The sequence below is a fragment of the Vipera berus genome (assembly GCF_964194415.1).
Source record: "Vipera berus genome assembly, chromosome: 11".
NCBI lineage: Eukaryota > Metazoa > Chordata > Lepidosauria > Squamata > Viperidae > Vipera > Vipera berus.
In genome coordinates, this window is record NC_138214.1 from 472,918 (window position 1) to 488,285 (window position 15,368).

A 15,368-nucleotide genomic window follows, 5' to 3' on the forward strand; every position below is an offset into this window, starting at 1 on the left:
TTGAAAGCAGACATTTTATATGATTAACAGGCCTGAAAGTGCAGTGGGACCACAAGAGGTTTTTTTTTAGTAAAATCTGGGATTGATTCATAAATCTCATGATTTACTTTAAATTCCTTTTCTATAATTGTGGGGGAAAGAATACATATACATTTACACATATAGGTATATAGGGAATTGTTTTAAATTCTGAGGAGTAGCCGTTTGTGGGGGAAGAGAATTGTGGTAGAGAATTTCAGACCGATAAATGCAAGATTGGGGAATGGGGCTGTAAACAAACTGGAAGGAAACGGTTTACAGACCTCCTTTATTTCTTAGTTAAACTGGATGAAGTCAACAGACCGAGCTTTCCCTTCTGAAAAGGGGAAAGGATGAATCTGGATAAATTTTGGAGGCCTCTGGACAAACCAGCCTTTGCAGTTGGAGATTTTCAGTGCAGTCCTCTCAGCAGTTGCTTGAAACACGATCCTGCAAAAGGGACCAAGATCAGAAAGAAAGGCGGGAAGTAGAGACCTCTGAGCAGACAAGCAGCTGAGGGTCTTTGCAGGGACTTTTGCTCACCCTGCGGAACCCATCGGGGTCCATGTTGCTGAGGAAGGTAGAATCCAGGCTTGGAAAAGGGCTGGCAGGCAACACCCAGCTTGGAACATCCCGGGATTCCAGCATCCCCACAGGTGATCGTCCAGCCCGTCGCCTCCCTCAGCCATCTGGAGCTTTGCCATCCTGCTCTTAATGGCAGAGACAAGGCGTCTCTCAGCCTTTCCCAGACGAGGGGCTGGGGCTCCACCCAAACCGATCCTCTTCCTTTTCTCCGGGTAAGAGAGAAGAAAAAGTCCGAAGCCTCTCCAAGCAAGGGGGGTTTCCATACTAGGCCCTCCGGCTGAACATAGGGGCAGCCCCATGCTCTGGGTGCAAAAGATGATACTGCAAAGTTGGTGTCCATAAAGGTGTGGTCCCCAGGACCCTTAACATCTGCCGAAGGTGGCCAGCTGCTGCTCCTACCCACTTTAATGCAACTTCGCATTCCCTAGAGCACTTCCAAGGAGGAGGAAGAATGTTTTTCTGCTCATACTTGGAAGAACAGCAGCTCAGGCCCTCCATCAACAACAGCTGCAGTTGGGAGGTATCTGGAGCGCAAAGACCTATGGCAGCTGCCAAAGATTCCTGATTTAGTTTTGCCTTTCCTTGCGTGCCAAGTTTGCACCATTTGGCATTTGCACTCGCCTCCCAGGCTGTGTGGATAACGGCAGCCTCTTCGACCTTCATGCCCTCTTGGGCCAGAAAAAGGACAGGAGTCGGAGCAGAGAGCTTGGTGGGGATTTGGGACTCAGGGAGGATTTGCTTTTACTGGGGTCTAAATAGAGTGATCTGAACTTACTTCCAGTGCTGGTGGAATCTGAGTTCAAACTTCATCCTTATAATTTTCCTACAACTTTTTATGGCAAATTTATTATCATGAATATTTGCAGCACCGACCTTGTGCATCCTAACTTGGACATTCAGTGTTCTTTCCATGTCCTTCCCACTTTAAAGAACCAATGCTTGGGTTGCAGAGGAATTGCCGGCAGATGCTGCTTTTCTTCACAGTCCTGGTTACAGGCTCTCTTGGCAACCCCCATTACCGTCCTCCCCCTCATCTCCAGGTCTTCTTCCTCTGGGCCCAACCTCTGTCTCGGGAGGCCCTGACCCTCAACTGGGGACAGCCGGGCAGCTTCCATGGACACAAAGGCCTACTAATGTTGCCCACTGCCCAAGCAGAAGATCATTGCTTCACCTGTGTGGCTCTTTCTGGCAGTCCAAGAAGGGAGTTGCTGACAGGATCAAGGCCGTACCTTTGCTGGCAAGATAAGAGATTGACACATTGCTTTGCTTTTATTGCTGAAATGAGGAGCACCTTTCATCCCGGCAATCATTGACAGAGTTGGCTGGGGCGGAAGGGAAAGGGGCTGCACGTGGGGCAGGGGTCTTGCTCCAACCCATGGGGTTTGGCAAGTCCCCCCCCCGCAAAAGCAGTGGGGGGCAGGGAGCCTCAGACACCCACCCAGCCCCCTGATGGTGGAGGGAGAGTGTCCCTCAGCTGCTCTGCCTTTGGGCTTCGGTGGAAGACGGCCTGTCCTGAGATCAGCCGGGTCCCATCGACTGGTGTGCCCTGAGTTCTCTGCTCCTCTCCTTCTGGGCTGGTGAGTGTGATTTACACACCTTTGACCCCCAAGCAAGTTGCTTCCTGGCTTTGAAAGTTGCCACACACACACACACACACACACACACACACCCGGCTACCATGGGAGAAATGATTTTGGGAGAGGGTGGTGAGGAGGCTCAGACAGACAACCACAGTAAGAAGAGTGTGAATAAGTATGTATGTGCACACACACACACTTACAAACACATGTGCTTTTGCCAAAGCAGCCTGTGCAGTCTGTGAGCCCACTGTCCCCCATCAACAGGAAGACCAGGGAACTGGGTGCCTGTGAGCTGCAGACCAGGCTCTGGGTGGCCCCAGAAGAGAGCCAGACTTGCACTCCGATTCCTTCCCCCCCCAGACTCTGCTGGCCACAAGGGGCAAACATAGGACACCCCGCCCCTCCCCAGGCATCCTGAGGCCCCTGAGGGAGCTCTTTCCTTTGCTCTCCTCCCAACATTCAGCTGCAGCTGGAGACCCTTTCCTGGAGCCCAGCCTGGGGCACAAAGCCAGACTTGACGTGACAGGGAAGCTGGTCTGCAGAGCTTGTGGGTCCCCTCTGGGCCAAGAGACCAGGTGGCTGGTCTGCTGGGGGGCCTAGAGAGGATACTGTCCCCCTGGATTTGAGTCTGATGCCCAGTATTTTGCCTGGAGGGAGTCAGGGGGAGGCAGCCCCCAGTGAGAGCCCCCACCCTCTTTCGTCACCTTGGTCCCAGGATTGGCCTTGCGGTCATCTGACAAGGAGCCTCTCCTGGGCAGGGAGGAGAGAGCAGTGCCAGGATGCCGGGGGGGCAGGGAAGGCAGCCGGGTTTCTGCACAAAACGTGGCGGGAAAGAAGGACAAACAGGGAAGAAACCTCTCCAGGGCAGAGCAACAGTTGTTTCTATTAGCCTATTAGAATGGCTGGCTATTTCAATGGCTTTAAAACAGTTAAACACAAGAGAAAACAAATTAAAAGGAAATTAAATTCCATAGCCTGAAATAATAAATGGGAAGCTCATTCCAGAGCAGTTTCCGCTGTCTGCGCATTGGGGGGCCAATTGGGGAGCCATCACAGGGAGCGGCTGCCTGGAGGGGGAGGCTGCCCAGCCAGCCAGGAGAGAGAGGAGCCAGGGAAGACGAGTTGGGGCAGGCACCAGCCCCACAGATTGGAATCCCAGAGCAATAAACAAGGCGGCCGCAGCAGGCGAAGAGTTAAGCTGGTGTGTGCGTGCGTGTGTCATGTTGCAGGAATGTGCCTATTATTCCTTTCACCTCTGGCCTCCTCGGTGAGGAGTGTTTGCAAAGCTGGTTTCTCATGGAAACAATTCTTTAAAAGCAACGAAGCTTCAAAACACGGGTGATAACATTTACCTTGGCGGGACAACAACTGGCTAGGGCTGGACTGGACGGCTCTTCCAGCCCAGAGCCAGGCAGGAGCCTCTCTGGAGCAGTGTGAAATTCAGCACACGCACAATGGACTCGCCTTGGCCCAAGGCCAAGAGCACCCAGCCTGGGGCTCCTCCAGCCTTGGGGTTCGATGGGGGAGGGTGGTGGAAACAGCAAGCAGGACTAGCATCGAGGGAGGAACCCACAGCTCACGGGCCCTCTGGGCCCCCAAACCATTTCATAGCCCGTGTACATAGGCATAGGAGGGGGCCCCTCAACTGGCCAACCACCTCGGACAGAGAGGCTGAGCACAGGGCAGTGTCGGCGAGGACAGCCCCGCGTGCAGCTCAGGAAGGGGGCTGGGCTGGCGTGCTGAGGCTGCAGGCCCAGGTGGATCTCAGTGGCGGCCAGGCTGGGCCTGCCACTTCCTGTCCAACCGCCAGCGTCACCTTTCCCACACTTGCAATCGGACCTTGATGTTCCCTGCCATGTCAACAGGAACCAAGTGTTTGCCCAGTGGCCCTGATGCCAGGAGGGGCAAGGCCCACCTGGCAGCAGGAAGTGGCTCTAGCAGGCACCTGGCTCCCTTCTGCTGCCTCCTCTGCTGCTGCCCAGCATTTGCCAGCCCTGCACAGCAGCTGGGGGGGAGGGAGAGATCAGACCCCTTTATCCCCAAATCCTGCCTCCTCATTCCCTGGAAGAAAAGTAGTCCCTTCTTTGAACGTGACTTTGGGGGGGGACATCCAGGGGTTCAGGTCTTAGAGCAGGGAGCCCCAGCCTCTTCTTCTCTTCCATGGGGGGGGCAAGGGCTGCCGTGTCCTGAAGCTGCTTCCTGGGGTAGAGATTCCCCTCCCTCACAGAGGTGGGCAAGCCCTGAGAAGCTACAGAACATGAAAATGGGGGATCTGCTCAAAATCTGCTCATAACCAGGGAAGCCTCAGGTGATAAGATGGATCCTTGTGAAAATACACATTGGGCAATTGTGTGTCATTGCCCCCACCAGCTGGAAATCTTGCCGGGATCACTGACTCATCGGTATCGGCTGCAGAGATTGCTGAGTCTCCCCTTCTCTGGAGGGCCAGAAGTCTCTCAACAGGACGTGCTCAGACCTGTGCAGGGTTTGGGGTGTGCATTTGCTTCCTTTTCGGGGCATTGTATAAAAATCAAGGCTACCGAAAGGAAGGAGAAGAACCTTGCCATTCCAGGCTGGGACCAGCCTGCGCTCAGCAGAGAAATTGTTGTGCGTAATCTGTTACTCACACATGTTCTGTGTCCTCTGAGCTTCAGGCGGTTCAATGTGTGTGAAAAAGTGTCCAGCGAAGGCCAGGGACCTGCTCAGGGCTGGTGCCAAGGAGAAGCTGCAGCTGGGAAAATGCTGCAGGGGGGCTGAGAGAACTACAACAGGCCAAGAAAGTCCCCATGACAGAGTTCCCTTCCAAATGATGTCAAAGGATGTGAGTCTTCCCAAGAAGAGAACCATCCCCCCCCCCCATGTCATCAGTTGTGCAGATTGTCCACATTCTTCTCAGGACTGTGGACTATTTTGTGCCCTAATTTCCCAGCGTTAGGAGGCGATGTACAGCCTTCCCGCCCCGCTCCACTTCTCCTTGTTTGCTGCCTGTCTCCTTCCTGCCTCCTGGGTCCTTTCCTTCCCCTCCCTCCATGTCAGCAAAGCCCCCCCCCCACCAGGAGACTGCAGGCCGCTTCCGTCTCTGGTGCTGGTGGCCACTGACTCACCTGTGGCCCTTCGGGAATCATCACAGATTCCCTGGCTGGGAAAGGGAAGGCTCAAGCCACGGCATGTCGCAATTCCTGGTCTTTTGTTCTCAGATCTGGCTGTGGTGTGGCAGACGGTGCCTTACACAAGCAGGACTGGAGATTGTGTACCGTATAAACTCAAGGGGGAGGATTGCAAAATCCTTGCCATATTATTCGCAACTGTTTATGCGCAATCCGCTTTTTCTTGTTTTAGGAAAAGTGTTGATTTAACAGATGAAATAGCAACTCTGGCTGGAGTCTACACTGGAAAAACTGCACAAAAGGCACATGATATTTGTGAATTCTCACCCTTCCCTGTAGTCCATTCCTGTGAACTCTGCTGCTCTTGCTTACCTTAATAGTAATTGGCACACAGAAACATGTGCAGCCGGTGAGCTGCTCCTAGCAGGGTTAACCAAGGGGGCGGTTTGGGGATGGAGAAAGCTTTGCCCAGCTGGCCAATTGCAGCTGAAGGCCAAGAGGAGATCCTGCAGCTCCCAGCAAGTCGGTTTCACTGGTTCAGGGGAAAATATCCAGGCATCTGGTAGTTCACCCTTCTGTGTCCACAGCATTTGCTTCCTGGTGGAGTTTATTGCTTGCAACAGCTGTCCAACGTTAGTCCTGCAGAGCAGCAAAAAGATGTAAACTACTGATTAAGCCCCCACAAACATATACTTTACTGAAATGGGCATCATGGCTGATTATATTATCTTCTCCTTCCACAATAAGCAGCCATGCAGTATATTAAGTAAATAAGGATGTTCAGAAAGGGGAACATATTTGTGAGTGTGGTGAATCCCAGAATTAAGGGCTGACATAAGTTCATTTTTGCTCTTAGCGGTAAAGCACATTGGCGAATCACACTGTCCCTTGCCTAAAACCGCTCACTTAATTGCTCCTTGGTTTAACTCCCTCCTCCTTTTCTTCCTAATCTTGTCTGTACTGCTGGAATGCTGACCTTAGTGGGGGGGGGGAATGAAAACTACAGAAGGAAGAGCCTTTCAGAGCCGCTCCTCTGATTACTCGGACCAGCCAAGCGGACCTATTAATACCTCCGTCCCTCAAACACTCTCCCAGTTCCCCACTGAGCTGTACTGGAGGAAGGGGGTCCCTGGTGGGTCTGGCATCTGGACTTCCATCTCAGCTGCTTTTGCTGGTGCTTCATTTTCACAGGACAACTAAGAACTTCTTTGAGAGGCGACCACCCAGATTTCATTATACAAACTACATGTAATTGGTTCAGAGACTCTTAGCTCAGACAGCTGTTTCCAAGACAGAGACCCTTTCAGATCAAACTTAAGTAAAAAGAAACCAATGCTTGTCATATGGGTAGGCAAAAATACGAGCAGCCGTCTGCAGAGAACAGCCCCTAGTCAACACCAGGCAGGAGAAGCTGAGAAGGCTTGAGAAGTCGAACTTCCTTTGTCTGGCTTGCAACAACTTGCTGGGTGCTCCCTTCATCGGTTGCCATGGTAAATATTTTTGCTTGGTTGCCACCCACAGAGTGATGGGTGTGCACATGTTCTCTCTGCCGAATGGTTGCACAGACCCTTTCTGGAGGAAGGGGGAGAGACGCCTGTCTTCTCCACTGCACACAATGTTCTCACTCCTTTGGCTGATTTACAGGGGAAATGTGTCTTTTCTGATCCATGTAGGACATAGGAAGGATCACTTGAGGGCTACCCTCCCCCAGGTAGGTGGGAAATCAAACAACATTTAACAAGCCATGTGTAATTAATTAAAAGCAGCTGATACGATAACTCTCCATGAATTAAATAAATTTTCCTCTGCCAGACTGCCACGAACTATTTTGAGGGCTCCATCAAAACCACAGGGGTGTTGAAGTGCCTGAGGTCTCCGAAGATCTATGTGTGAATGCAGCAACACTGGGATTCCTCAGGGCTGCAAGAGGCCTTCATTGGCTTCTGGGCATCCAGGCCTTAGGCAGAACAAAGGGGAAGCTGCTGTCCAGTATTTGGGCACTCCTGAGGTCATCCAACGAGCCCAGAATGGCTTTCCAGCTGCAAGACCCTGGAGGGTGTCTGGACTGTAAAGATCTCTCTTCAGCGGTTAGTAGTATTTTTAGGCAATTAATAATCTTGTAATTCTACCCCCAGTAAAGTTCAAGTTGGGTTATATATTTCCATGTTTTTTAAGGATTTAAACAAATCTCCCCAAGAAGAATTCCTTTTTCATTTACCTTTTTGTTCCCCATTGGAAGTTAAGATGGAAGCAGCCTGGAATGCAGGCAGCAGAGGGGAAAAGCCAAAAGGTTCCCAATGACTACAGAAATTAATTGAAGGTCTTTCAAATCCCCACTTGCCAGGCGCTCTCAGCACACCTCCTGAGTGGAGCCTGACGGGTGGCTGGAGAGCATCTTCCCTCCAGCCTCTGCAAGTGGAAGAAGGAGCCAAAGACGAGCAGGGCAGAAGGAAACTGGCATTAAAAGAGACAGAAACATTGCAGCCACAGATCAACCTGTGTGGTGCCTCTGACCACTGTGTTCCTTGTGGAGTGCCAGAAATTGTAAAATGCAAATCTTGCCTGTAATTTGCAGTCACTGCCCTCCAAGGGGGTAGGGATCCCTATACCAAGCCCCTTCACGGGAGGGGAAGCCACTTTGAATCACATATGAAAATCAGGGTGTTCTTTTCTGGAGTTGTTTGAAAAAGTGCAAAAGGAAACACAAACTAGAATTGTGGTGAGATGGCTGCAATTGGGCTGGTAAAAGAAAAGCTCTGGAGCTCCAGCTTCCCGTGAGCCTTGGAGGCTGGGCTGAGGAAGGGCGTGAAGGGCAGCCGCCCAGTCATTGGAGAGCGGCCCTCGCCTTTGGTGCAGATGCCGATCTCGGGACCCTGAGCCTCCTCCTCAAAGGCAAAAGCGAGGCCGGGCCAGGCCTTCCTGGCTCTGAGCTCTAAGTGGCAGAAACTGTGCCCCTTTGCAGACGTTTTGCAAAGCAGGGCAAGATTTCCTGGTGTTTTGGCCACCCCTCCAAGGAGACTAGATCCCCACTTGAAAAGAATCAACATTTCCCTTAAATGTTCGCTGTTTCGCCTGTTCTTAATGACACTCACCATTCATCTTTGCTCCCTATTCGCTAACATATAATGAAAAATAAAATAATATCCACTATGCTTTTGGTAACACTTCAGGCTGTTTGGAAGCTTCCAGCTGAGCATTTGCCTTCTTTGACCCTGTGCTGGGCTTCGCGGTGTAACTCTTCCCTGCACATAACTGCAGATTTTCCAGAAGTCTATGCTGAGCAGGATCTCTTCTTGGTCCCCATCCCATTCGCTCAGAGGGCTCCTGACATCCCGCCAGTGAAGAAGAGGAAATCCACAGGCTGAGGGCCTGTGTTCCAGAAGGTTTGCTTTTAAGTCTTTTGTTTAAACGGCCACTGCGCTAAAGCAATCCTGTCTCACGCTGGCATTTTGTTCCATCAATCAGAAGTAGAACTCTTGGCAGAGGAAAACCAATGAACGCCACACCAGGGAAGCCTCCCCTTCTTGCAGCTTCCCCTCCTCTGGATGAATGCATGTCCTTCCAGCTGGCTTGGCTCGGCCGTGCTGCTGGGCTGCACAGGAGGCCGCGCAGCCCTCTTCCCTTGCAGTGAGACTTCAGCTGGGGAAGCCCCGGTGAAGGGAAGCCTCTGGTTTCCCAAGTTGGCCCACATCCCAAATGCCAGGAGGCAACTGAGCAGAGCCTCCTTCTCCCCACCTGGGACGGCTGACTCAACAGGGCATCCAAGGGCACAGCCACAGCCAAAGGGAGGTCAGGGCAGAGCTACAGCCCCCTGGAACTTTCTGCTCTTCGCACCGAGGCCACTGTGGACATTCCAGCATGAAAAGGGGGCTTTCCATGCCAGGTGGAGCCTCTCCACCCCAGCCATGCAGGCTGTGTCCTCCCGGAGTCTGTGAAGCTGGGTTTCTGAAGCCAGGTGCCCAGGAGCGGGGGAGGGAGGGCAGACCCCATCACAGCTGCTGCTGCTGCTGCTCTGCATTTCATGGTAAGTCACACCACCAACTTGGGCCAGCCTGATACCTGCTTTGACTACCAGACCTGGCCTGAATCCCAAAACCCACAGAATGACAGCCGAGTGGATGAGATGTTGGCAACAAAGAAAGCAAAGACAACGGCCTCAAAGGATGGGAGAAAGGCTGCTACCAAGCCAGATAAAAGCCATGCATAGCATTGCTTTCCTGGGCTGGTCTGCCTTGAAGGACTGGCCATTCCAAGGGGCAGGGGGTGTGGGAGGAACAGGATACAAAGGGCAACACTCAAACCCTTCTCCTGCATCTCAGGGAGCCTAAGGCCGGCTGAATGGACAATGAGGATGGGCTTCCTTGAAGCTGAGCGGTTAGGGTCCAACAAGGAAACTTTCTGGAAAGGCAGCGGTGCCAGGCGAATGGGCTGGCCTTGGCCCAACCACTCTCAGTTTTAGGGGTGCATGAGCAAAGGTGAGAGCCAAAAGCAGAACCTGGACAAGCCCATGAAATGCTGCGGGATGCCTGCCTAGCAATTCCTGCCCTGCCAAGGGTCTCTCTTGCAGCCTGGAGAATTGCTGGAGTAACTGTAAATGGCGCTGACTTTAGAGAAGAGCCTTCTCTTCCAGCAGAATCAGGAACAGGGAGGGCAAGTTGTTTCCCCCCACACACAAGGGAGCTGGGCCACTCATTGCCACGGGGCTGCCTGCCAAGCCAAAGGGCCAACAGTAAGACTGGCCTCCTGCTGGCTTTCAGCCTCACTTTCCCGCCACACACACAGCACAAAGGCAAGTGGCGCCGATCCTCTGGGTCACGTAGGGGAAGCTGGAGGGTGCAAGTGGCTCCCCACAGCCTGCCGGGTCCCCCTGGTGATGCAACACCTATTGTCCTGAGTTCTTTTTCAACTCTGCCTTCCTTATGATGGCTAGTTGGCACTTCAGAAATGCCAGCATGTGCCTGGAATCCAAAGCTTGTCAGCAAGCATGAAAAAAGCAACTGGGCGTTCAGATGTTGTTGCTTTGGGGCCGCTGTCCCCCAAACAAATATCCCTGGGCAGAGAAGGAGTGGGCCCTTCCCTGTTTCAATTCTTGGAGTGATAAGCAGAAGTCAATTGTGCACAGCCAACCTCCGCCCTTCCCCCTCCCTTGTCTCTGCGCCTGGAGGTAAGCAACCTAGCAGAGAGACTTTTAGTTCCTTCCCGATGAGCACAAATGCACTGAAGTCTTGGTAGCTTGGTGGGGTCTCTGGGACCCCCCCTTTCTGGTCACTCCCTCTGCTTACTTTGTGTGGCCCCACTTTTTTGTAAGGGGCAGAGTCCAGTCCCCACTTCCTTTGGCCAGGGCGGTGTCTGCCTGGCTGCTTCCTAGGGACGCTTTATACATCAACCCAGCCCTGGGAAAGTGGTGGGGAAAAAGAGCTTCTGCTTCTGCTGCCTGATTCTGAACCCCATGGAGAAATTCCTCCATTGCTCCCACTCACAGCCACCCCAAACCCAGAGAAGGGCTGGCTCAGTGGGAGGTCCCCAGAGGAATTGGGGGGGGGGCAACACAGTTAAATAGATAAGGAAATAAACCTGAGAAGAAAACCAGACTCTTCCCAAGGGGGCTCACACAGGAGAGAAGCCCGCTGAGCAGAGGGCCCTGCTCCTCCTACCTGCTCAGGGGGGTAAGCCCAGAGGGCCCCAGTGCTCACCAGTCTGGGCTTCTCCGCCAGCCCAGGCTGTGGGTTCATCCATTCCCTTGGCCACATTTAGAGCAGGGCTCTCTAGAAAAGACCCCCCACACACACCAACTAAGGCTCTGCCTTCCCAGCATTTGCAGTGGGGAGGGGTCTGTCCTAGTCCTAGCCCTGGATTGCCCAGGCAGAGGCATCTAGGCAGCTGGCAAGCAGTTCCCACCCACCAGCCTCTGCAGTGTCTGTGGCCAGCATGCCCCCAGTGCCTTGCTGGGGGAGGTGTGACTTTAGCCCCCCCCTCTGGATCTCACTGGCCCCTTCCTCAGAGGCGACAAGGCTGGACTGTTCAGGTTAATGATTACATTTTAGGACTTCTTAATTGGGGCAATAAAGGGCTAGGGAAAGCAAGGGGGGAGGAAGGACGAACCTGACTTGGCATTTGTGCCAGCTGCTCTGTGGCCTTTTGCTGCCTCCTCTTTTCTCCTGGATTAAATGGGTTTAATGTTTAAGAAACGGGCAATAAATAGCGTGAGATGGATCAGGTGCTAGCCTTGAAACCAGGAGACGGTGAATTCTAACCCTGCTGTGGCGTAAAAGCCAGTAGGGTGAATTGGAACAGTCACTCTCTCTTAACCCAATCCACCTTGCAGGGTTGTTGTTATAGAAGGGGGGAAAACTATTAGGTAAGTTTGCCACCTTGAGGTATTTATGAAAAGAACAAAGGTAGATATAAGGGACTGAATAAATGTTCGGCTCTGGCTGGCTGGCCCTCTGCTAAGCCTGAGTCCCCAGAACGGAGCCCTGGCTGGTGCAAAGAAGGGGCGCCTCCGTTTGGGAGAAGCAGGCTGGCCCCTCTCCGGGCTCTTCTAACTGTCGGGAATCTGGGCACGGGATTGCCTGCATAGGAGCCCCTTGCTTCCGTCTAAGCAGCTATTGGTGGTGATAAAATGGGCCAAGGCCAAGCCTGCACTGGCCCTGCATGGCCAGGAAAGCTTCCCCATTGCAGCCACAAAGCGCCCCCTGGCAGCAGAGCCCACGGAGTCTCCAATGCCAGGCAGGAACTTCTGCCCGCAAAGAGCCGCTAGGTTCAGCCCTCAGCAGCCCGTTTACCACCCCACCCCCACCCCCGGCAGGGCTACGCCGGATGGGCCTCCTGCAGAAAGAAGCTCCTGGGACCATCCCTGTTTGGCCAAACAGCTCCTTGAGGAAGCATATTAGACCTCCTCAGAGAAGCTGAACGTCTCGGGGCCCAGGCCAAATGCGCCTGGTCAACTCCCCCTGACAGCCAGAGAAACATGGGCACCATCACCTCCATCCACAAGAGGCTGCCGTGGCCGTCTCTCATTTCCCCCCCCCAAAAAAAATGTGTCCCCACACCCAGCGGCCCAGGCAAGGAGACACCTAATCCCACCTAAGCCGTTGCCAGAGAGATGCCAGCAGCTGCCTTACCTGCTGCCACACCAGCCAGGACAGCAAGGGTGTCGGGCCTCCAAGCTGTTCAACCAGTCCCCCAAAGTCCTCTCCTTTGCTCGATTAGCACCTTGGCTCGGCTGGGAGGTCTCCCCTGTGGAGGAGTGGAGCAGGGTTTCATGGCTTTTCTTGAGGGGTGGACTTTGTGTATGCCGGGGAGAGGGAAAACTTTGCCTTGTCTACCATCAAACTGCCCATCTCACCTACTGGACTGGTCGTGGATGCGTTCATGGAAATATCACTGTTCCACACTTCCTTCTCCTCTGCTGGTGAACTTCATTTCAAGAAAGAAATCCTCCATTAATCTCCCTCCATCCCTCCCCAAAGTGTAAGCAGAGAAGCCCCTTTAGCAGTGAGAGCGTGGGGGTCACCATATCTGAACAGACGTGGTGCTCCTCGCTGCCTCTTCCCTGTGCTGTCCCCCAAAGCCCCACTGGGAGAGGGGCCATTGGTGAGGGGTGGGGCTGAACAAGCTCCTTAGGGGGTGGGCTTGCCATTCTGACTACTGAGCCATCTGACCCCAAGCGTGCTCCTTGCACAGCCCGAGAGCCAGAGAACGTGTGGCTGGTCAACTGCTGGGAAAAGCCTTCTGTCCTGGCTCCCCTCCCCAAGAAAGCCCCCACTGGCTCCTGGGCCTCTGGCTGTACCAGGCTGCTGGAGGAGGGAAAGACACCTGCCCTCCAAGGAGAGAAAGAAATGGAGGCCCCTCAGCTGCCCCCTCCCCTTCTCTAACTGGTCCAACTCTACCCCCTTCTCCCCCCTCCCTTCCTCTGGCCTGCCACGCCCCCTAGCGAAACCCCAGGCTCTCCCGGAACCTACGGAAGGAAGGCCTGATGGGAGCTGGTGGGTCTCTTTCCCACCCTTGTCTCCACCTCCAGGTGTTTCTTCCACGTTGTTTTCTTTCTTTACCCGCTTCAGTGCTGGAAACAGAACAATCCAGAAGAGAGAAGCATTAGAAACCTTGCAAAATTTGCAAGTTGATTCTAAGGTTCGGTAACAAAAAATACTTTCTGCAAATTGTAAGAATCTACAGACAGGAAGAAATGTTTTCAGTAATTATTTTTAGACCATCAGTTAATTGAAATAAAAAACATTATATTGGATTGTATAGAAATAAAATGGGTAGTCTTAAAATGACATTAATCCCCTGTTCAAAATGCATGCAGCAATGGAAGCGTTTCGGAACGTTTTCTGGAGTCCAGCCGAAACAGCGGAAGGCGCTGCAGTTCAAGAGGAAATGAACAGTCTCCACCTGCATCTGCAAAAGAGAAACCTGGGCCCCAGAGCATCAGTTCAGGTTTCCACTCTGGGAGACAGGAGAGAGGGTGAATTTTGCCACCGGCTCTGTCCTGTCCTATCCAGCCAGGGGAGCGATTCTGGGGGGGTCTCCAGATTTCCATTTTGCTTCCTTCTCACAGCAGCCTTTACCTGCGAAAGGATCACATCCTGATTGCCTTCATGCCTCGGAGCTGAAAGATGGAGTAGACATGCAAGGCTACAAATCCCTTTTAAGAAATATGAAGGAGAAAATCTCCTCAGTCTGGTTACTGGAAAATGGAGCCCCTTCTCCCGTCCCCTCCCCATTAAGCTTATGTCACAGTCCTTTGTGTGTCCTTGACTGGCATGCTAGCCAGATGTTGTGCAGCACAATGGATGTTGTCCAATCCATTCCATGCTCTCTCCATGGCGTCCAACCTATCCGTGAGCGCATGTCGTTCAAGCAGGGGCTTGGGTGCTTTCTTGCAGCCCCTTCCTCCCTCTGCTTCTCTGATATTTCCGTGATAACGAAGTTTTGCATACAGGCACATCCTTCATGGCCCAAATGGGATGCAGCATTGCTCGCCTTAAAATAAGCATATGAAAAATCTCCAGTTCAATTTCCTGCCCTGGCCAGAGAGTGATTTTAAATTCATTTGCAACATAATTTATAGAGATGGGCACAGAGGCCCACAGGTCCTTTGGCAGCCAAGCTGGGAAGCCTGACCTGGGCCAGCAGAGCCTCAGCAAGAGGAAGAATGTGGGTCTAGTCTGTCCCACAGAGTCTTTCTAGTTGGCTTTGCCTGGGTGGTCAAAGCAGCCAAAGCAGCAGGACTGTGCTGAGGGGCATCTGAGGAGGTTCTCCGAGGTCATGGAACACTCTCCCAGGGCTTGCCACGGGTGGCCATTCTCTAAATACCCTTGGTGTAAGTCCTGGCTCTCCATGGTCAGTCGCCCCTCAGGACCCCTGAGGAGGAGAACAGCCGCTTGGCCCCCAGCCTGCTGGACCGCTCTGAAGCACTTGTGGAAAGGTCAGCATGACTGGTAGACCAAGGGGTCTCCCTGCTGCTCCTAAAGGGGTGGGCACAAGAAAGAGGGGAGCCCAGTTGCCCCCGGGGATGGCGTGCTGGCCCAGGGGCTTCTTCGAAGAGGTCAAATGCCATCCTTCTCCGGGAGAGACAGAAAAGGGGCCGCGGCCCTGAGTCCGGTTCCCCCTGGCCTGGCACTTGTTGGGCTCTTGGCTGGAGGGGCTCCCTTGGCAGCATTTGTGGCTGTTGGACTGCATGGCCCTCTCCTTTGCAGGGAACCCGGGAGCTTCCCCCCCCCCCCGCCCCAGCTTCCCTTTCGGAAGATCGGCCTCTGAGTGCCCTCCCTGGGAGAGGAGAGGAAAAGCAAGGAGTTGCCTGATGGGAGGAATGCAAGGTGCCCCTCCCACCAGGAAGGACCATGCGGGCTGGGGGGGGGAGGGATTGCTGCAGGCAGGCTTCTCTAGTTTAGGGCCTGATTCTCCTCCCCCCCCCCTTTTGCTTTGTTCGCCACCAAAGAACTGAAAAAGAACTGGAGAGGCTGCACAGTCCCAGGGACCCCTCAGTTGCCCCGAGAAAGGAATTACCCAAACAGGGGCCTGAATTGTTTCTTCTTTCCCATTGTGGTTTCTCCACATCTCCCCCCCCCGC

The 15,368-nt window shown here is 53.3% G+C and overlaps 1 protein-coding gene across 1 annotated transcript; it reads right to left on the bottom strand.

Moving 5' to 3' along the window:
* Positions 1-314: 314 nt before the first annotated feature.
* On the bottom strand, positions 315-14,233 carry LOC308673040 (uncharacterized protein; the record flags this gene model as incomplete). The annotated part of the gene is made up of 6 exons (XM_081336418.1): positions 315-468; positions 1,775-1,837; positions 5,663-5,929; positions 12,415-12,529; positions 13,296-13,355; positions 14,131-14,233. The coding sequence occupies 6 exons, from the start codon at positions 14,231-14,233 to the stop codon at positions 315-317; spliced, it is 762 nt and encodes a 253-aa protein (XP_081192544.1).
* Positions 14,234-15,368: the final 1,135 nt, after the last annotated feature.